Source organism: Bubalus bubalis, chromosome 4 (assembly GCF_019923935.1).
Source record: "Bubalus bubalis isolate 160015118507 breed Murrah chromosome 4, NDDB_SH_1, whole genome shotgun sequence".
NCBI lineage: Eukaryota > Metazoa > Chordata > Mammalia > Artiodactyla > Bovidae > Bubalus > Bubalus bubalis.
In genome coordinates, this window is record NC_059160.1 from 95,195,576 (window position 1) to 95,218,043 (window position 22,468).

General features: G+C 40.8%; 1 protein-coding gene across 1 annotated transcript in view; it reads left to right on the forward strand.

The window, feature by feature from the left end:
* Positions 1–22,468, forward strand: part of LOC112584619 (uncharacterized protein C3orf20 homolog) — a 52,020-nt gene that overhangs the window by 25,231 nt on the left and 4,321 nt on the right. The window contains exons 6-8 of the mRNA XM_044941991.2: positions 4,440–4,599; positions 7,063–7,285; positions 17,371–17,665. Coding sequence (XP_044797926.2) covers positions 4,440–4,599; positions 7,063–7,285; positions 17,371–17,665 — 678 coding nt within the window. The remainder of the gene's footprint in view (positions 1–4,439; positions 4,600–7,062; positions 7,286–17,370; positions 17,666–22,468) is intronic.

The following is a 22,468-nucleotide window of genomic DNA, read 5'->3' on the forward strand; positions in this document are numbered from 1 at the left end:
CTCCTACAATCAGCAGTTTTCCCTTCCCCTCAAAAATAAATGTTCAAGGTTGTGCGAGCAAGAATCTTCTCAACTGTGACAACTTACTTTTAAAAATCATTATTAAAGATGGATTCTTTGCTTTTTAGATGCTTCATATTTTCTTTGTACTTTATTTCCAAAGGAGAATGTTAAAGCATGCAATTTCAAAGGTTTTTTGTTGTTTCATTTCTTCCTGATAATTTGTTTTCACAGGAATAGTTGATGAGCTAATTTTAGCATACCAAAACACCAACAATTGTAATAAATCTACTATTGAGCAAGGAAGACCTATCACAGCCAAAAATAAATAAATTAATTTTAAAATAATATAAAAAAGATAAAATAAGTAGTATGAATCCAACTCAACCAAAAAAGCCCAGTGAAATATGAAACAGAAATACAACTTTGTATAACACATAATTTGTAACTGAATGACATAAAAATGTTGGTAAGCTGGAAGTGCCTATTGCTCTTTCTTCCTCTTTTATTTACTTATTTTAATTTTTTTGATGGTGCCAAGTGGCATATGAGATCTTAGTTCCATGACCAGGAATTGAACATGTATCCCCTGTAGTGGAAGAGTGTGTGTGTGTGTGTGTGTGTATGCCTAGTCACTCAGTTGTGTCTAACTCTTTGCAACCTCATAGACTGTAGCCCAAAAGACTCCTCTATCCATGGGATTTCCAGGCAAAAATACTGGAGTAGGTTGACATTCCCTTCTTCTGGAGATCATCTCGACCCAGGGTTTGAATCCAGGTCTCTTGCATTGCAGGCAGATTCTTTACCATCTGAGTCAGTAGGGAAGCCCCTTTTTCTTCCTCCTTTTTGAATCTGATTCCAAACAGGGATAAGAAGCCAAATAGAAGTCAAGGCACTGAGACTTCCCTGGTGGTGCAGTGGATAGGAATCCACCTGCCAATGCAAGAGACACAGGTTCGATCCCTGGTCTGGGAAGATTCCACATGCCGGGGAGCAACTAAGCCTGTGCTCCACAACTACTGAGCCCACACTGTAGAGCCTGAGCGCCACAGCTACGGAGCCTGCACGCTGCAGTTACTGAAGCTTGTGTGCCTAGAGTCTGTGCTCCACAACAAGAGAAGCCACCACAGTGAGAAGCCTGCACACAACAGAAAATAGTACCCACGTGCCACACCTAGAGAAAGCCCGAGGGCAACAAAGACTCAGGGCAACCAATAAATAAATAAATTTTAAAAATAAAAAAAGAGATTAAGGCATCTATTACTGAAAGTCCTCCTAGGTAGAGATGGATTGGAGAAGATAGCTCGAACCTGAGGCCAAAGTGGGGTTTCCTAAATCCTTCCCCTAATTGAAAAAAACTAGTAACCCTGTCCGTCAAAGCGCAAGCTGGGAAATGGGAACAGGGAGTGGAGACACATCTATTGGTGGTTTTGTCACACGGGAATAGCATATGCAGGGCAAACTCATGCTACGTATGAGCAAGTGGTCAGCAAGAGCAAACTATGTTCTGACTCTAATAAGGAAAGGTGGTCCAGTGTGGCAGTCTCACCTGCACTCCTTGGCTACTGTGGGAGAGGATATTTAAACGGAAATCTTCTTGTGCCTTCCCTGTTTATTTCAGGGTCTTTCTGTTACTCTGCTTTAACAAAATCTTTTTCATTGTAATCCCAACAATTGTCTGAACAACATATCCTAAAAACTGTTGAAAAGGTGCCGCTTTGGAGAATGTGGTCAGGTTAAGTAACCATCGTCTGCTCTTCCATTAGCTAAATTGTATCCTCCCATGTGAGAGAATGAGGGGATGGAAGAAGGAACAAGACACGCCCACCCTCATGAGATTTTTTGAAGAGAGGATACGAAGGACCCTCCTTCTATGGAAATGTGAGGAGTGAAGTTTTTTTCTTAATAAAAAACTCTGGCCACACTTCCAAGGCAATTAAAGAATGGTCTTTTCCAAAAATGGTGCTGGGAAACTGGATAATCCATATGCAACAGAAGGAAGTTGGATCTTGTCCTTACTTTATATAACTAGATAATAGAGCTAAAAGAAAGAAAAAAACATTGGTGTAAATCTTCATGATATTGGATTAGGCAATAGTTTCTTAGATACAACAGCAAAAGCACAAGTGAAAAAAGAAATTAAAAAACAGATCAATTGGACTTGATCAAAATTTAAAACGTTTGTGTTGGAAAAAATACCATCAAGAAAGTAAAAGGCATCTTAAAGAATGGAAGAAAATATTTGTAAATCATATATCTGATAAGGGACTTAGAATATAAAGAACCCTTACAACTAAATAATAAAAAGATGAATAAACCAATTTTTTAATTGGGGAAAAGATCTGAATAGACATTTCTTCAAAGAAGACACATAAATCTATGTCAATTTCATTCTATTAAAAACTTAAAAGAAATTCTCTTTGGTAGTGATTAACCAACTTAGTAAACATGTAATGGGGAGAGGCTTTAAGAAAGCAAGGAATCAATGTGGAGGTTTTTAATACCCAAGAAATTTTTGTAAATAGAAAAATGCAATCACTTTAGTGTTGAAATTAAAACTAATTTTTTTGGAGTGACCATTAAACACCCAGTTTTTGTTAAGTTTAAAAGTCAACAAAAACCTATTTATTCTATCTTAAACTCTACTAAAATAACAACTGTCTCCTTTTTTCTTGATTAATATTTGATTAACTCAAACTGAACTGATTAAACTTCCTTTAACAATGACTCATATACAACTCAATGAATAACAATCCCTTATATATTTTAAAGTGTGTGTGTATTTTTATATATTTTGCTCCTATCTAAGTACCTCAAATGCATATTTATACTCAAAGAAAATATTCTCTAGTTTTTAACTTTTATAAAGCAAATAAATTAAATTTCGGGAGAATCTCAAATTCTCTTAAATATTCCAATTATAGTTTTGAACTTAATTAAATTATATTGAACTTTTAAACTTAATAATCACAGGTGTAAAATCAGTCAACTCAATTTAAACTGAAAGCCCAAGAGGAATCTCTCAGATTCTCTAATTTACCAAAATAGCTTTAATATTGCAAGCATAACAAATACACGAGTATCCCAGTGATTCAAAATTGCTTTATACACATTAAAGCTTTGATTTACTTTATTTCCTTATTTAAATTCTAAACTTTTCTGGGGATTATTTATCCAGCATCTCCTTATTTTTGAGGCTGAGGCTCAGGACCTAAGACATGCATTTTTGGGGTAATTTTTATCAAGATTTCAAATGGATTCTCTAAGTCCTTTTTAGAGTCATCATGACAAGAGAGTTCAAATCTGAATCCTTCAGATAAGGTTGTTTTTTTCCCAGGTTCATCTTTATTGCCTGATTTCTGTAGACCAAATTCCTCAAAACCTCAGCGTCTACTTCATTATTCTCCTTATGGGTCTTTGAATTCTCTCCCTTCTTTACATTCTTCTTGTGTTCAGAATATCTCTCATATCTTCACCTGTCCCTGTCATAATACACTCAAATTGTGCAAATTACACCTGGATAATGATTTCAGTTATGCATATGTTTTATACATAAATGTTTCTCTAATTATGTATACCCTGGTGGCTCAGATGGTAAGGAATCTGCCTGCAACTTGGAAGACTCAAGTTCAAGAAGATCTCCTGGAGAAGGGAATGGCTACTCACTCCAGTATTCTTGCATGGAGTATTCTGTGGAGCCTGGCAGGCTACAGTCCATGGGGTTTCAAAGAGTTGGATACAACTGAGTGACTAATACATAATGGATGTATATAAAACTGAAATGTTAGCAATTTTCCAAGTCACATAAACTCATCCAAACCTAAGTATCTACTCTAATATATCCAAATTCATTGTGAACAGATCATATATACTACTATCTATTTTAAAGTTTAATGCCTTCATTATTTACTTTGAAACTTTCTTCTGCTAAATGACTCAGTATTGCAAGTGGTAAATTTTCTATTTTTGTGCTCAAAACACTCTGGACTTATAGATAACATAGCCTTTGTGCTGTACCCTAGTGTTTATCTATCTAGTTCTTCTGAGCTGACTATGAGCTCCTAGAGAACATGGCTTTTTCTTCCCTCATTTTTTGTTGTGCTAGAATATATATAACATAATATTTACCCTATAACATGATATTTACCCTTTAATAATTTTAAAATGTGTAATTCAAGGGAACAGTGTCAAGGGAACAGCGTCAGTGTCACATATTCACAAGGGAACATGACATATATATATAGATAAATAGATAGATACCTTTAGTCCTTGTTTCTTTCCTAGTGCCTGGCCTGTAAATGACACTAGGAAAACATTTGTTGGACAACCTACTGAATGAATGAATGAGTAAATGAATGATCAGATGTTTGATAATTATATAAATTATCAAATTGCCTCTCTCTTTTTAATAAACATATATAACATTTCTTGTTTTGAAGCCTTCAAGTTTAACAGACTCAGTGGATATAGCTACATTTGATCCAGTAATGGACATAAGCCCTATGTCTGACGTGGTAGCCATTATTAAATTGAGAGGACTACAGACAAAGGCCAAGCATATCCTACTTCAATGGCTTGATCACTACAGATTCGCCTTAGGTCAGTTATAGAATCCGTTGTGTTGTTCCACATAATCCATTTCCATTATTCAGACTTCTAGCAGACTAACATTTAAATGCCTCTTCCTTCCAAGGTTTCCCAGGGAGTGAGTTTGTAAACTGGAAGTGCTATACACTATAGATCCTTAACACAGATCCAGGTGATCGGACATAAGAAAATCAAAGGAGCCAACCTTAATTTTTATTTCCTTCCTTTTTGGAAAAGATACTCTTTTGGGCCAACTTATGTGTTTTCATAAAAGAAAGTGCTTTCATATTCATTTTTTGGATCAGAAAGTACTTTTGCTCCTCAACCATCACCACTCAACCTCTCCACCCAAACCTCTGTCCTTGCTAATGTCTTTTGTTAACTTGCTGTGTTGAAAGGGGCCCATGTCCTCACATTGGCATATGCTGCTGTAATGGCAACTCACAGCTTGTATTTGGTGACAGTTTCTGATTACCTGTCACTGTTTCAATTCTTGACTGGTGACATAATGCAGTGGATTTTCATTATACATGGTAGTTAGATTCTGTAGCATCTCTACCAATACTGAATTAGTGATATCAAACCGCCACTCCTGGGGAAACAGAGAGCAAGCTTCTTGAAAGCTTCTGGTCACAATATTTTCAACAGATCAATATATAATCTATTTTATATGTGTTTCTGTATAAAGACACCTTATTGAATACATACTGTTGATATATTAAGTGAACCCATGGTCAACAGCTCTATGAACCGTGCCTGAACGGTAACACAAGCATTTTCTCATTAAGGCACATAGCAACCTTTTTCCACTTTGGAATAGTAAACAGCACTTCAGTACTAAGCTTGCAGGTGATTTTAAATGGCAAAATCACCAACAAAAGGCATAAAAATGTGAAAAACGTGGCACAAAATAGACCATGTAAAGGACACTGGTTTACAGTATGAGCAGGGAAACAAGAAGCAAAGCATCACCTTGTTTAATCTCAGCTGGGAACATGCATGAAGCAATTAAAAACTTTCACCACTCTCCATGTCACTCTGACCACAGAAGTGCAACAGATACTGATTTGGAGTTATAAATACATTTTAGCAAGTAGGCAAATTCACAAATATAGAATTTGTGAGTGATTAGCATCAGTTCAGTTCAGTTCAGTCGCTCAGTCGTGTCCAGCTCTTTGCAACCCCATGAATCGCAGCACGCCAGGCCTCCCTGTCCATCACCAACTCCCGGAGTTCACTCAGACTCATGTCCATCGAGTCAGTGATGCCATCTAGCCATCTCATCGTCTGTCGTTCCCTTCTCCTCCTGCCCCCAATCCCTCCTAGCATCAGGGTCTTTTCCAATGAGTCAGCTCTTTGCATGAGGTGGCCAAAGTACTGGAGTTTCAGCTTCAGCATCATTCCCTCCAAAGAAGTCCCAGGGCTGATCTCCTTCAGAATGGACTGGTTGGATCTCCTTGCAGTCTGCTAAATCTAGAAGGCAAGCTTCTCCATTTGAGGAGGTAATTTGCTACCTACTGTGGTATATAGCGGGCTTCCCCCGTGGCACTAGTGGTAAAGAACCTGCTTGCCAATAGGAGACATAAGAGATGTGGGTTTGATCCCTGGGCTGGGGAAGATCCCCTGGAGGAGGGCATGGCAACCCACTCCAGTATTCTTGCCTAGAGAATCCCATGGACAGAGGGGCCTGGTGGGCTACAGTCCATGGGGTCTCAAAGAGTTGGACACAACTGAAGCACCTTAGCATGCACACACGCGTAGTATATAGCAGAGTTCCCCAAAGGATGTGCCACAGATGTTTAACACAGAAATTGAAAAATGGATTCCCTCAGCCCTCAGGCAGCCAGCTGGGCTGGGGTGATTGAGCCCCTCAGATTGTTGACTCCACCTGCAAGGAGCCTAGTAACTTTACCACTGTGTGCCATACAAATACATCATACTTTCTTTTTATATCATATTTCTATGATAATGATCTATTATATATAGGGGTTTATAGTCTACAATTTTTGATTTGATGAGAAAAATTTGTGAAGCACTATGTCTAATCCTTTGGTACAACTTTCAGAATTAAATAGCTATGCTCAAAGCCTGGTTCTGCCTCTTTCTAGCTGAGTGGACTTGGACTTACCTGTGATATCATAAAAATAAGAGTACCTCGTGAAGGTACTTCATTCAATAGGATTATTTATTTACAGTACTTAGCACATTAACTGGCACAAGGTAAGTACAGACAATCTCTCCTATGGATCAGATCTGTTGATAACCTAAAATTTTCTTTGTTTATTACATAGATGCTATATATTCTCTGAACAGACCACGTACGTAGTGCATTTAAAATAAAAGAACCAACAGAAAGACAATTCTGTAAATGGGTGAAGGAGTGTCCAGATTATTTCAGCCAACTTAGTCCATATAGTTCCACCTATAGTGACCTAGGTTCACTAAGCAGTAAAGTATATTCTGTTTATGTTTCAGGAATAGAATCCCGACATATTTGCAAAATGCCCAAGTTTCCACAAAAAGTGGTCAGAAGAAGAATCTCAACAGCAAAATTTCCTTTGAAACAAAGTACAAAGGAAAGCAATGAGAATAAGGAATATCTTCGATACCAAAACACCTTCCTAAAACTAAAGGGTATGTTTGAGCCTTTGCCTCTCCGTCAAATTCGGAAGACCCCAGCCAGCAGTCCACCTGTCAGGTAACCAGCTTCATTTGTCTTAATAATTCATGATTCAGCTTACATTTGAAAGCACTTTAGATGAATATCTCATTCAGTCCACCTACAAATGCTGAGCAAAGCCTGCTGTTCAGTAGCTTCATCTAAGAGTTCTCTAAGCAGACTGAGTTAAGGTGTTGCCACTTACGTGCTGTCAGTGAAAAATCTTTCTTAAAACTTGGACAGGACTTTCCTGGTGGTCCAGTGGTTAAGGTTGTCCGCTTGCAATGCAGGGGGCATGAATTTGACCCCTGGTGCGAGGACTAAGATCCCACATGACCCATGGTATGGCCAAAAGATTTTAAAAAACTGAGACAAACTTACATGCCTTGATTCAATCATTTGAGTTTTCTCCAATCTGCTTCCCAAGACGCTGCCCATTTAGCAGAAGGAATTTGAATTAGGAATCAAGACTCTGTTTTCACCTCTTCAGTGAACACTGATTATATGTCAGAAATTTCTCACTCTGCAGTTCTAATGGTGTGGATGAACCTAGAGCCTATACAGAGTGAAGTAAGTCAGAAAGAGAAAGATAAATATTGTATACTAATGCATATATATATGGAATCTTGAAAGATGATCGGAGAAGGCAATGGCACCCCACTCCAGTACTCTTGCCTGGAAAATCCCATGGATGGAGGAGCCTGGTAGGCTGCAGTCCATGGGGTCACTAAGAGTCAGACACGACGGAGCGAATTCCCTTTCACTTTTCACTTTCATGCATTGGAGAAGGAAATGGCAACCCACTCCAGTGTTCTTGCCTGGAGAATGCCAGGGATGGGGGATCCTGGTGGGCTGCGGTCTCTGGGGTTGCACAGAGTCGGACACGACTGAAGCGACTTAGTAGTAGTAGAAAGATGATACCACAGAATTTATTTGCAGGGCAGCAATGGAGAAACAGACATAGAGATCAGCCTTATGGACATGAGAAGCGGGGATGAGAGGTGAGATGTATGGAGAGGAACATGGAAACTTACAGTCAGTTCAGTTCAGTTCAGTTCAGTCACCCAGTCACGTCTGACTCTTCGCAACCCCATGAATCGCAGCACGCCAGGCCTCCCTGTCCATCACCAACTCCCGGAGTTCACTCAGACTCATGTCCATTGAGTCAGTGATGCCATCCAGCCATCTCATCCTCTGTCGTCCCCTTCTCCTCCTGCCCCCAATCCCTCCCAGCATCAGAGTCTTTTCCAATGAGTCAACTCTTTGCATGAGGTGGCCAAAGTACTGGAGTTTCAGCTTTAGCATCATTCCTTCCAAAGAAATTCCAGAGATGATCTCCTTCAGAACGGACTGGTTGAATCTCCTTGCAGTCCAAGGGACTCTCAAGAGTCTTCTCCAATACCACAGTTCAAAAGCATCAATTCTTCGGCGCTCAGCCTTCTTCACAGTCCAACTCTCACATCCATACATGACCACTGGAAAAACCATAGCCTTGACTAGACGGACCTTTATTGACAAAGTAATGTCTCTGCTTTTCAATATGCTATCTAGGTTGGTCATAACTTTTCTTCCAAGGAGTAAGCGTCTTTTAATTTCATGGCTGCAGTCACTATCTGTAGTGATTTGGAGCCCCAAAAAATAAAGTCTGACACTGTTTCCACTGTTTCCCCATCTATTTCCCATGAAGTGATGGGACTAGATGCCATGATCTTCGTTTTCTGAATGTTGAGCTTTAAGCCAACTTTTTCACTCTGCTCTTTCACCTTCATCAAGAGGCTTTTTAGTTCCTCTTCACTTTCTGCCATAAGGGTGGTGTCATCTGCATATCTGAGGTTATTGATATTTCTCCCAGCAATCTTGATTCCAGCTTGTGCTTCTTCCAGCCCAGCGTTTCTCATGATGTACTCTACCTATAAGTTAAATAAGCAGGGTGACAATATACAGCCTTGACACACTCCTTTTCCTATTTGGACTTACATTACCATATGTAAAATAGATAGCCAACAGGAATTTGCTGTATGGCTCAGGAAACTTAAACAGGGGCTCTGTATCAACCTAGAGGGTTGAGATGGGGAGGGAGATGGGAAGGAGGTTCAAAAGGAAGGGGACATATGTATACTTTTGGTTGATTCATGTTGAGGTTTGAGAGAAAACAACAAAATTCTGTAAAGAAATTATCCTTCCATTAAAAAAATTAATTAAAAAAAATTCTGACTCTGGAAATGGTAAATGAGGGCCAGGAGTTATTGCTTCCGTTGCCTTCTCATGTAATCCTCTCAAAACAAATATATTCTTGTTTTCTTAGTCAGCATAAAAAGCCACGTTCTCTGTGCATTTGTGTCTCTGGGAGTAGCTACAAACAGCAGTGCTTCCTACCTCAGGCAGAGAAAGCCCTAGTGTCATCTTCCTCCAGGTCAAAGCCATGGGGAAGGGGAGCAGTGGTTGGAAGAGTGGTTGATCTCTACACTGGAACCCACCCTGAGGTGGCAGCATTCAGAAGCCATAGGAGATGCCTTGCTTCCTCCCACCACATGTACAGCAAACCAGATGGGCCGACATCTGCCAAGACTTCCAGGACCTGAGAATCCCTAGAGCTCTCAATCTTAATATTGTTTCAGTAATATTTGGTGAAGATAATGAATTTTTAGAAAAGTGGTAAATGCCACGAGGGCAATGTTTCTGGTATCTGAAGCATTGTCAGCAGATAATGCTGCTAAACAAGCAGTGCTCCCAGACCCTTAGCCATGGAATGATTTCTTCAACCAATAACTGTTATCTGCCATCCACGGAGATACAGTCACAGCCAGAAATACAGACTTGGTCTCTGTCCTCCAAGGGCTTCAAGTCTGCAAAGAGAGATTAAGAATGTATACTATTAATCAATAGAAAATAAAGAAGAAAGTGCTATTGGATTTGTACAGAAGTGAAATGCTGAAGAAGTTTTGAGGAGGGAGAAAAACTTTTTAAAGGATTTGTGGCATCATTGACTCAATGAACCTGAGTTTGAGCAAACTCTGGGAGACAGTGAAAGACAGGGAAGCCTGGCGTGCTGCAGTCCACGGGGTCGCAAAGAGTTGGACATGACTGAGTGACTGAACAACAGCAACAAGGGAGCCTTTGAGTAGAATCTTGAGTGATGAGGAGAATTTGGATATGCAGGCGGTGGGGGATGGGTAATCCATGTAGAGAGATGAGTAGTAAGAACGCTGATAATATTGGTCATGTCAGGGACAGTTAACATTTACTGAGCACTTAATATACATTAAGTACCATGCTGGTAGCTCAGACGGTAAAGCATCTGCCTGCAATGCGGGAGACCCGGGTTTGATTCCTGGGTTGGGAAGATCCCCTGGAGAAGGAAATGGCAATCCACTCCAGCACTCTTGCCTGGAAAATCCCATGGACGGAGGAGCCTGATAGGCTACAGTCCATGGGGTCGCAGAGTCAGACACGACTGAGCGACTTCACTTTCACTTTCACCATGCTAAACACTGTTCTCCCAAGGTGTCATTTACCATCCATGACACACCTAAGGGGTAACAATAATCCTACCATGCCCTTCCCACCCCCAAAGACAGAGCAAGCAAGCCGTAGAGCAGAGGCATGATGGAGGGGCAGTACAGGCAAAGCACAAGCAGCTAAACAGTCTGGTTTTACTGATGCTCAGAATGTAGAAGATGGGATAGGCAGGGTTGGGGCCAGATCATGGAAGGCCTTGACCCTAGGTGAGGCCTGGGAGCAAATAACAAAACTAACCTAATCCTTTAAAATCTAATGAGAAAGCAAGTAGGTACATGTATTTTAGAGCTAAAATGGCTTTCAAATGATTTCCATGGTGTTCCAATGGCCAAGACTCTGTGCTTCCAATGCATGGGGTCAGGGTTCAATCCCACATGCCACAAGTAAAGATCCTTCGTATCTCAACTAAGACCTGACACAGCTAAATAAAAATAAATTTTAAAATTAAATAAATTAAACAGCTTTCAAGTTTGTTGAAAGAAATTAAAACCCAATCATTTCATGTGAAATGTAGCATTATTTTTACAGTTCAGCTATACAAGTTGCAGACATTTGAAGAGATGCATATCAATCCAATAAGGGAGTCCTTTATTTCTGCAAACCCTAACTGAAACTTTTAAATCCACAGTTGGACTCTGAATCTTGAATTTAGAAAGTGTAAAGGCTTCACCTAACACAGAATTTACCTAATCCAGTATTCACCTAGCCCATGAATTAGAAATAAGCCACATGCGTGAGAAAGCCCATCTTATATGCAATCGCTGTTTTGTATGGGTTCCATGTTCTAGTTCAGTTGCCAGCCAAATCCTGTGCACAGAGGACAGGCTGACACCTGGCATAATTCCTGATAACACACTAGCAGAGCATACAAGCTGTGACATCTTCAGCAGTCAAGTACCTCTCAAAGATTCTGTTTCTTTAATGGGGATAAAAATAAATATTTCACAAGACTGTAAAAGAATTAAATGAGATGATACAGATCAAGCTTTTAGCGCTGTGTCTACCACCCACTCCCCAATATAAGACTCTTAATGTAATATTCAGCCTCTTGTTGTTCTGTTGCTAAGTCGTGTCTGACTCTTTGCAACCCCATGGGCTGCAGCACACCAGGCTTCCCTGTCCTTTGCTATCTCCTGGGGTTTGCTCAGATTCATGTCCACTGAGTCGGTGATGCTATCCAACCATCTCACCCTCTGTCATCCCCTTCTCCTCCTGCCCTCAGTCTTTCCCAGCCTCAATGTCTTTTTCAGTGAGTCGGTTGTTTGCATCAGATGGCCAAAGTATGGGAGCTTCAGCTTTAGTGACAGTCCTTCCAGTGAATATTCAGGGTTGATTTCTTTTAAGATTGTTCAGCCTCTTTGTGAGAGATATATACTGTTTTGTTGTGTGCTTAAGAAATTCATATTCATTCTCTGTATTTGTCATGATGCGCATTTGAAGTTAATATTTTAATGCAACCCTCTTTATACGAGTTTATTGTATACATCAGAGAAGAGCAGTAGACAGACAGAAAATGCATCTACATTAATTTTTTAAATTCACATATTTAAAAAGAAGTTCAGTAACTTTTTACATTTAGAGGTTAATGCACAGGAAAATGCTAGTAATAAAGTATTTCTTGGATGCCTCAAAATGCTGAAAAAAATGAACAGATGCGCAAACACATTAAGATTTAGTTTTAGATTAATTAAGCCCATGAAGTCCCCATACAATACACCTTCCAGTTCCAATTTCTCCTTTTAGGCACAAGCAAGTTGCTACATTATTCATAATGGTTCACAGTCACCAATGATGAAGTTGAACTACAGGGGCAAGTTTAAATAGCCCTTTGTTTTCAGAACTATCCATCCTATTAGGAAGAATTCAACATGCTTCAAAGAATAAGAGCAGAATTTTTAAAGCCCAGATTCTACTCATAAAATCAGAATGAAGAAAACCAGTAACATCTGTGCAACATGGTGCAGCATTTTTTACAGAAGACTGTTAAAGGCTATCAGATCAGATCAGATCAGATCAGTCGCTCAGTCGTGTCCGACTCTTTGCGACCCCTTGAATTGCAGCACGCCAGGCCTCCCTGTCCATCACCAACTCCCGGAGTTCACTGAGACTCACGTCCATCGAGTCAGTGATGCCATCCAGCCATCTCATCCTCTGTCTTCCCCTTCTCCTCTTGCCCCCAATCCCTCCCAGCATCAGAGTCTTTTCCAATGAGTCAACTCTTTGCATGAGGTGGCCAAAGTACTGGAGTTTCAGCTTTAGCATCATTCTTTCCAAAGAAATCCCAGGGCTGATCTTCTTCAGAATGGACTGGTTGGATCTCCTTGCAGTCCAAGGGACTCTCAAGAGTCTTCTCCAACACCACTGTTCAAAAGCATCAATTCTTCAGCGCTCAGCCTTCTTCACAGTCCAACTCTCACATCCATACATCACCACAGGAAAAACCATAGCCTTGACTAGACGAACCTTTGTTGGCAAAGTAATGTCTCTGCTTTTGAATATGCTATCTAGGTTGGTCATAACTTTCCTTCCAAGGAGTAAGTGTCTTTTAATTTCATGGCTGCAGTCACCATCTGCAGTGATTTTGGAGCCCAAAAAAATAAAGTCTGACACTGTTTCCACTGTTTCCCCATCTATTTCCCATGAAGTGGTAGGACCGGATGCCATGATCTTCGTTTTCTGAACGTTGAGCTTTAAGCCAACTTTTTCACTCTCCACTTTCACTTTCATCAAGAGGCTTCTTAGTTCCTCTTCACTTTCTGCCATAAGGGTGGTGTCATCTGCATATCTGAGGTTATTGATATTTCTCCCGGCAATCTTGATTCCAGCTTGTGTTTCTTCCAGTCCAGCATTTCTCATGATGTACTCTGCATATAAGTTAAATAAACAGGGTGACAATATACAGCCTTGGCGAACTCCTTTTCCTATTTGGGAACCAGTCTGTTGTTCCATGTCCAGTTCTAACTGTTGCTTCCTGACCTGCATACAGATTTCTCAAGAGGCAGATCAGGTGGTCTGGTATTCCCATCTCTTTCAGAATTTACCACAGTTTATTCTGATCCACACAGTCAAAGGCTTTGGCATAGTCAATAAAGCAGAAATAGATGTTTTTCTGGAACTCTCTTGCTTTTTCCATGATCCAGCAGACGTTGGCAATTTGATCTCTGGTTCCTCTGCCTTTTCTAAAACCAGCTTGAACATCAGGAAGTTCACGGTTCACATATTGCTGAAGCCTGGCTTGGAGAATTTTGAGCATTACTTTACTAGCGTGTGAGATGAGTGCAATTGTGCAGTAGTCTGAGCATTCTTTGGCATTGCCTTTCTTTGGGATTGGAATGAAAATGGACCTTTTCCGGTCCTGTGGCCACTGCTGAGTTTTCCAAATTTGCTGGCATATTGAGTGCAGCACTTTCACAGCATCATCTTTCAGGATTTGGAATAGCTCAACTGGAATTCCATCACCTCCACTAGCTTTGTTCGTAGTGATGCTTCCTAAGGCCCACTTGACTTCACATTTCAGGATGTCTGGCTCTAGGTCAGTGATCACACCATCGTGATTATCTGGGTCGTGAAGATCTTTTTTGTACAGTTCTTCTATGTATTCTTGCCATTTCTTCTTAATATCTTCTGCTTGTGTTAGGTCCATACCATTTCTGTCCTTTATCGAGCTCATTTTTGCATGAAGTGTTCCTTTGGTATCTCTGATTTTCTTGAAGAGATCCCTAGTCTTTCCCATTCTGTTGTTTTCCTCTATTTCTTTGCATTGATCGCTGAAGAAGGCTTTCTTATCTCTTCTTGCTATTCTTTGGAACTCTGCATTCAGATGTTTATATCTTTCCTTTTCTCCTTTGCTTTTCGCTTCTCTTCTTTTCACAGCTATTTGTAAGGCCTCCCCAGACAGCCATTTTGCTTTTTTGCATTTCTTTTCTATGGGAATGGTCTTGATCCCTGTCTCCTGTACAATGTCACGAACCTCATTCCATAGTTCATCAGGCACTCTGTCTATCAGATCTAGGCCCTTAAATCTATTTCTCACTTCCATTGTATAATCATAAGGGATTTGATTTAGGTTATACCTGAATGGTCTAGTGGTTTTCCCTACTTTCTTCAATTTCAGTCTGAATTTGGCAATAAGGAGTTCATGGTCTGAGCCACAGTCAGCTCCCGGTCTTGTTTTTGCTGACTGTATAGAGCTTCTCCATCTTTGGCTGCAAAGAATATAATCAATCTGATTTCGGTGTTGACCATCTGGTGATGTCCATGAGTAGAGTTCTTCTCTTGTGTTGTTGGAAGAGGGTGTTTGCTATGACCATTTTCTTGGCGAAACTCTATTAGCCTTTGCCCTGCTTCATTCCGTATTCCAAGGCCAAATTTGCCTGTTACTCCAGGTGTTTCTTGACTTCCTACTTTTGCATTCCAGTCCCCTATAATGAAAAGGACATCTTTTTTGGGTGTTAGTTCTAAAAGGTCTTGTAGGCAATCTATAAAGTAAAACAGGTATTCAGTTACAGAACTTTGAGCGCTGTCTACGTAAGTGCTATTTGACAAAAGAAATGAAATCAGCTACAGTATGAGGAGCACATAAGCACAGAGTTTTACCCACTAGAGTGATCTGTATGAATGACAGTTCACAGGCAATCAAGTATTAATATGTCCTTTCCCTAATTTTTTTAATATGATCATTTGATTTTTTAAGTGATTTATTTATTTAATTCTGGGGGGCTGCCCTGGATCTTTGTTGCTGGGCACAGACTTTCGCTAGTTGAGGTGAGCGGGGGCTGCTCTTCCGTGTGGTGCACAGGCTTCTCATTGCAGCGGCTTCGCTGGTGGAGCACAAGCTCTAGGCGCTGGGGCTTCCGTACTTGCAGAACGTGGGGTCAGCAGATGTGGTGCACTGGCTTAATTGCTCCAAAACATGTGGAATCTTCCTGGACCAGGGATTGAACCCATGTCCCCTGCATCGGCAGGCGGATTCTTATCCACTGTACTATCAAGGAAGTCTTTTCCCTAACTTTTCATGCTTTGTTTCTAATTGTTTCAGCAAGTGCACATTTTAAATCATTACATTTGTGGTGGACTTTGGTGAACATTTTTCTAACTGAATAACCAAGAATCATTTCCATCTTCACCCTTCCTAATAGGACCCCAAGTTTATTTAATATTCACCATTCCTTCCACAGCCCAGGTGCCTTAGAGGCAGTGATGCCATTCAATCATCTCATCCTCTGTTATCCCCTTCTCCTCCTGCCCTCAGTCTTTCCCAGTATCAGGGTCTTTTCCGTGAGTTGGCTCTTCTTATCAGGTAGCCAAAGGACTGAAGCTTCAGCTTTAGCATCAGTCCTTCCAATGTATATTCAGGGTTGATTTTCATTCAGATTGACTGGTTTGATTTCCTTGCAGTTCAAGGGACTCTCAAGAGTTTTCTCCAGCACCAAAATTTGAGAGCATCAATTCTTTGGCACTCAGCTTTCTTTATGGTTCAATTCTCATATCCATAAATGACTACTGGAAAAACCATAGCCTTGACTAGATGGACCTTTGTTGGCAAAGTGATGCTCTGCTTTTTAAAATGCTGTCTAGTGCTGTAGTTCAAAGGGGCCATAAAGACTAGGACACGACTTAGCCACTGAACAACAACAGCAAACGTTTGTCATACCCTTTCTTCCAAGGAGCAAGAGTCTTTTAATTTCGTGGCTGCAGTCACTGTCCACAGTGATTTTGGAGACCAGGAAAATAAAATCTGTCACTGTTTCCATTTTTTCCCTATCTATTTGCCATGAAGTGATGGGACCAGATGCCATGATCTTCATTTTTTGAATATTGAGTTTTAAGCCAGTTTTTTCACTCTCCTATTTCACCCACATCAAGAGGCTTCTCTTCACTTTCTGCCATTAGACTGGTATCATCTGCATGTGAAAGTGTTAGTCCCTCAGCTGTGTCTGACTCTTTGTGACCCCATGGACTGTAGCCCTCCAGGTTCCTATGTCTATGGAATTCTCCAGGCAACAATACTGGAGTGGGTTGCTATTCCCTTCTCCAGGGGATCTTCCCGACCTAGGGATCAAACCTGGATCTCCTGCACTGCAGGCAGATTCTTTACCATCCGAGCCTCTCTGCATATCTTCTCTAGTAATATACGTAAATCAATACAGAACCATGCCACAGGCACTTCATCTTCAGGAGTCAGTGAGATAGAAGGACCATAATAGAAAAGAATACACACTGGTTCTAGTTCCAACCCTTTCCTTTACTACTTGTGTGGTTTTGGTCAAATTATTGAATTTTCTAAGTCTCAGTTTCCCCATTTCTAAGAGGAAATAAAGTAAATATCTTACAGACCAACAGTCTTCTTACATTGTTAAACTGCTCTGAATATGTCGCTTGGTTTCTGAACCCTAGGTGCCTATATAGCTGAAAAAAAAAATTTTACATTGAACTCTTTTAGTGTATCGACACATATTTTAGCATGATGGCAAACAGAATTCTGTCCAGAATTAAATTTCGATCCTTTACGAAAGTAGCCACTTTGATTCTTTGGTGTTTTGAAAAGATGTATTTTTTCTCTCCTTTCAGCTCTTTAAACACGATTTCAACCATTACATTTCTAGGCTTCCTCTCCCCATTGAGAACAAGGATGCATGGTTTGCCTCCCAGCTGGTTTGTCCTGTGGTCCTAAGATGGGCACTGTGTGGGAATGACAGGAACAAATGCCACTGTAGCACTTGCCACATCCCTGAAGTGACAGACCTGGAATATGATCACCTAATATTTGACCAGCTGTCCTCTGTGGATCAGATCATTATCGTCTATGTGTTCTCAGCTAAGAAGAAGGACAGGACTATGAGAGAAATGGCCAAACTGTACACGAAACTGAATAGACATAGAAGCATGCCTTGCGTTCAGGTGAGTATCATGTGTATAAAGGCAGCCTGTATAATAATGTTGACTTGGAAGTTATATCTTCGTATATTTTCTCAGCCACACAAAGGATCATTCAGTTCAGTTCAATTGCTCAGTCGTGTCCGAATCTTTGCGACCCCATGGACTGCAGCACGCCAGGCCTCCCTGTCCATCACCAACTCCGGGAGTTTACCCAAATTCCTGTCCATTGAGTCGGTGATGCCATCCAACCATCTCATCCTCTGTCATCCCCTTCTCCTCCCACCTTCAATCTTTCCCAGAATCAGGGTCTTTTCCAATGAGTCAGTTCTTCATATCATGTGGCCAAAGGATTGGAGTTTCAGCTTCAACATCAGTCCTTCCAATGAACACCCAAGACTGATCTCCTTTAGAATGGACTGGTTGGATCTCCTTGCAGTCCAAGGGACTCTCAAGAGTCTTCTCCAACACCACAGTTCAAAAGCATCAATTCTTAGGTGCTCAGCTTTCTTTATAGTCCAACTCTCACATCCATACATGACCACTGGAAAAACAATAGCCTTGACTAGATGGACCTTTGTTGACAAAGTAACATCTCTGCTTTTTAATATGCTGTCTAGGTTGGTCATAGTTTTTCTTCCAAAGAGCAAGCTTCTTAATTTCATGGCTGCAGTCACCATCTGCAGTGATTTTGGAGCCCAAAAAAATAAAGTCAGCCACTGTTTCCACTGTTTCCCCATCTATTTGCCATGAAGTGATGGGACTGGATGCTGTGATCTTTGTTTTCTGAATGTTGAGCTTTAAGCTAACTTTTTCACTCTCCTCTTTCACTTTCTTCAAGAGGCTCTTTAGTTCTTCACTTTCTGCCATAAGGGTGGTATCATCTGCATATCTGAGGTTATTGATATTTCTCCCAGCAATCTTGATTCCAGCTTGTGCTTCATTCAGCCCAGCATTTCTTATGATGTACTCTGCATACAAGTTAAATAAGCAAGGTGACAATATACAGCCTTGACATACTCTTTTTTCCTATTTGAGGATCATGGAAGGAGTTTTTCCTCCATTTTTCTAAGTTGAGGTATGGCCTTCCTATAACAAAGATCACAAATCTTAATGATATGTAGATGAATGAACTTTCACCTGTATATACACCTATAAAATCACCACTCAGATCAAGATATAGAGTATTTACAGACCTGAAAAAGCTCCTTCTTGCCCCTTCTCAGTCAATATTCTACCACCTAATCATCTCAGGTAACCACTATTCTGACTTCTATCACAATAAATTAGTTTTTTCTGTTTTAAATCTTCATATACATAGAATTATCCCTGGAGGAAGTCATGGCAACCCACTCCAGTATTCTTGCCTGGAGAATACCATGGGCAGAGGGTTAATTTATTTAGGATAAAAGAGCTGGACACAACTGAAGTGACTTAGCATGCATGCCTGCAGATGTGGAATCATACAGTGTGAACATTTAAAAATACACAGTATACTTTTGTGTTTCCTCTGTCAGAGGATAAGAATGGTAAATACCAGTCATGCCAACATGCTCCTATTCTGCATACACGGCAGACATTGCTGCTGCTGCTGCTGCTACTATGTCGCTTAGTCGTGTCCAACTCTGTGCGACCCCATAGATGGCAGCCTACTAATCCATTATTTTCAACTGAGCCTGGACTGGGCCCTAACTCTTATTTGTGGTTGTATTTCAAATAGCCACTAAAAGTTGATCTGAGAAGGCACTAATGAAACATCTTCTACATGATAGCCTTTACACTCAACTCGTTTAATAAATCTCTGAATCTTTTTTTTCCCCCAGTGTTTAACAATTTTATTTTTTATATTTCTATGTGGTCATTTTTTAAATTTACATTTTAATTGGAGGAAAATTGCTTTACATTGCTGTGTTGGTTTCTGCTGTATAACAACGTGAATCAGTCATAATCATATATATATATATATATCTCCCCTCCATCTTGAGCCTCCCTCTCCTCCAGGTCATCACAGAACACTAGGCTTGGCTCCCTGTGTTATGTAGCAACTTCCCACTAGCTAGCTCTTTTACACATAATAGTATATATATGTCAGTGCTACTTTCTCAATTCATCCCACCCTCTCCTTCCCTGACTGTGTCCATGAGTCTGTTCTCAAAATCTGCATCTCCATTCTTTCCCTGCAAATAGGTTCATCAGTACCATTTTTCTAGATTCCACATATATGCTTTAATATACGATATTTGTTTTTCTTATTCTGACAGTAAGTCTCTAAGTCTTATTCATTCTATTATTGTGACTTTTTTTTTCCTATTTGTTTCGTCATCTCAATCCCAAAGCTTCTGTTTATTTCAGACTTTGATTTTCTCCAGTGGACTCCCTGAAAGTTTCCTGTTTCTGGTCTTGGTTGTTCTGCTATTTCCTGCACATCGAAAGGTGTTCTTTTTAATATCTGAACATGCATCATCTTCTGCTTAAAACCCTCTAAGGATTTCTTATAGAGTCCAGTACAGGTTTCTTTGTGTGACATTGAGGGTCCCTCCCACAGGGGCTTTTCCAGCCCTGCCTGGTCAGTTCATAATCCCAGCCCCACTTATAGCCCTGGGGGATACTTTACAGAACTGTTGAGAGCCCAGGTCTTGTCCTTCATCAGGCTGAAACATGTGAAAGCTGAGGGCTTGGGCCACGTGGCCCCTTGGGGAACTACTTTCAATGAGATGCCTTTTAGGATGTTGCCCTGAATATGCTCTGAGCTTCTTCTGAGGGATGTTATATTATTTGCCACAAGTTTGATGTCCTGGAATTGCAGTGAAGTGTGAAAATTGTCTTTGAATGAGAAGCTAGAAAAGTTTTATTTCCTGTGAGGATCTGGTTGGTTTCTTCTTCCCTGGTAATGAGATTTTTGGTGCCCAACTGAGTTTCTGTTTTCACTTTGCTTGAAAGTACACAGCAAAGTTTTAGACTGAATCATAACAATACAGTAAGAAGTTATGGACCACTTATCTAAAATCCATTTCTTCTTTTTGGATCTAGAGCTTCTATTTATATTAAAATCGTCTCATTGTAATTTTTATAATTAATGATTTTCTTTTAGGCTATATTTACCTCCTATAAACCATCTCAGGTTTTTGCTAAAAAAGGCAGAGTGTAAACAACAAATTTAAAATGTAAATTTGGCTGCTAAGTTGCTTCAGTTGTGTCTGACTCTGTGCAACCCCATAGACGGCAGTCCATCAGGCTCCCCCGTCCCTGGGATTCTCCAGGCAAGAACACTGGAGTGGGTTGCCATTTCCTTCTCCAATGCATGAAAGTGAAAAGTGAAAGTGAAGTCTCTCAGTCGTGTCTGACTCTTAGCGACCCCATGAACTGCAGCCCACAAGGCTCCTCCGTCCATGGGATTTTCCAGGCAAGAGTACTGGAGTGGAGTGCCTTCTCCGTAAATTTGGCTAAGGAAGTATTATTTTGTCCAGCAGAGTTGAGAGTACTCTTGCAGGGAGGTGACATGAAAGTTTGTAAGTTTGGATGGTAAAGAAAGAGAATCTGGGCATTACTGGCTGTGTACCTTATGCTTCCAAAAAGTAGATTCTGTTTTAGCTCATAAAAAGGAAAAGAATGATCCCATACCAGTGACAGGACTTCCCTGGTGGCTCAGACGGTAAAGCGTCTGTCTACAATGCGGGAGACCCGGGTTCGATCCCTGGGTTGGGAAGATCCCCTGGAGAAGGAAATGGCAATCCACTCCAGTACTATTGCCTGGAAAATCCCATGGACAGAGGAGCATGGTAGGCTACAGTCCATGGGGTCGCAAAGAGTCAGACACAACTGAGCGACTTCACTTTCACTATACTAGTGACACTGAAGGGAATACACATAAGAATAGAGATGGTTATAAAACACAGGAAATTCACCTGAGAATCCCAGTCTCCTCAAACAGAGTTGTCTGGCCTTCATTCTCTACAGTTCCGCCTAACCAGGGACCTGGTGGTGTGTAGGGGCCTGGTAGAGGCCCCTGCATAGTGCTGAAATTGCTGAAGCTGTGCATGGAAGCTGAACAGCAGTGGGAATTCACTGGATACTCTAGTGGAAGCATCCAGGTATACAGACAAAGCTCTCAAAAGGGGGCCTGAGCCCCAGAGGCTGCTGGAGTCCTCTGCTTGCATGCTGGAAGCTTCTGGATGGCAGGATCATGTCTTTTTCACATTAGAGTCCCAATGGCTATCACAGGACCTAAGGATTGATTAACACTTAAAACATATTTATCAAATGAATAAATGGACTGATGAATGAGTAAACGACTCTTCAGCCCGAGGGCCTGATATGGCAGTATATGTGTGTATGTGTGTGCTTAGTTGTGCTCTACTCTTCGTAAGCTCATGGATTGTAGCCCACAAAGCTTCTCTGTCCATGGAATTTTCTAAGCAAGAACACTGGATTGGGTTGCAATTTCCTGCTCTAGGGGATCTTCCCAACCCAGGGATCAAAACTGCATCTCTTGTATCTTGCATTGGCAGGTGGATTCTTTACCACTGCACCATTTGTGAAGCCTGTGAGGGCATATTGTCACTGCAAATTCTTTTTTGGCCCGATGGAAGGGGCTTCTTGAACTATTTACTTGTGAACTGAGCTAGGTCTCCCCTGAAGAGACAGACAAGCCAAGCTGATGAGAGAGCAAGACTACAGTCAGGAGTTCAACTCCTCACTGGAATGACAACAAGGTGCATCAAATCCAAGGGCTCTGATATCCTCGGGGTAGCCAGTGCCTGACCGTCCCACACCGTATGTCTGGCAACTCATAGACAGTAAATATTTGCTGAAATGATCAGAAATGGC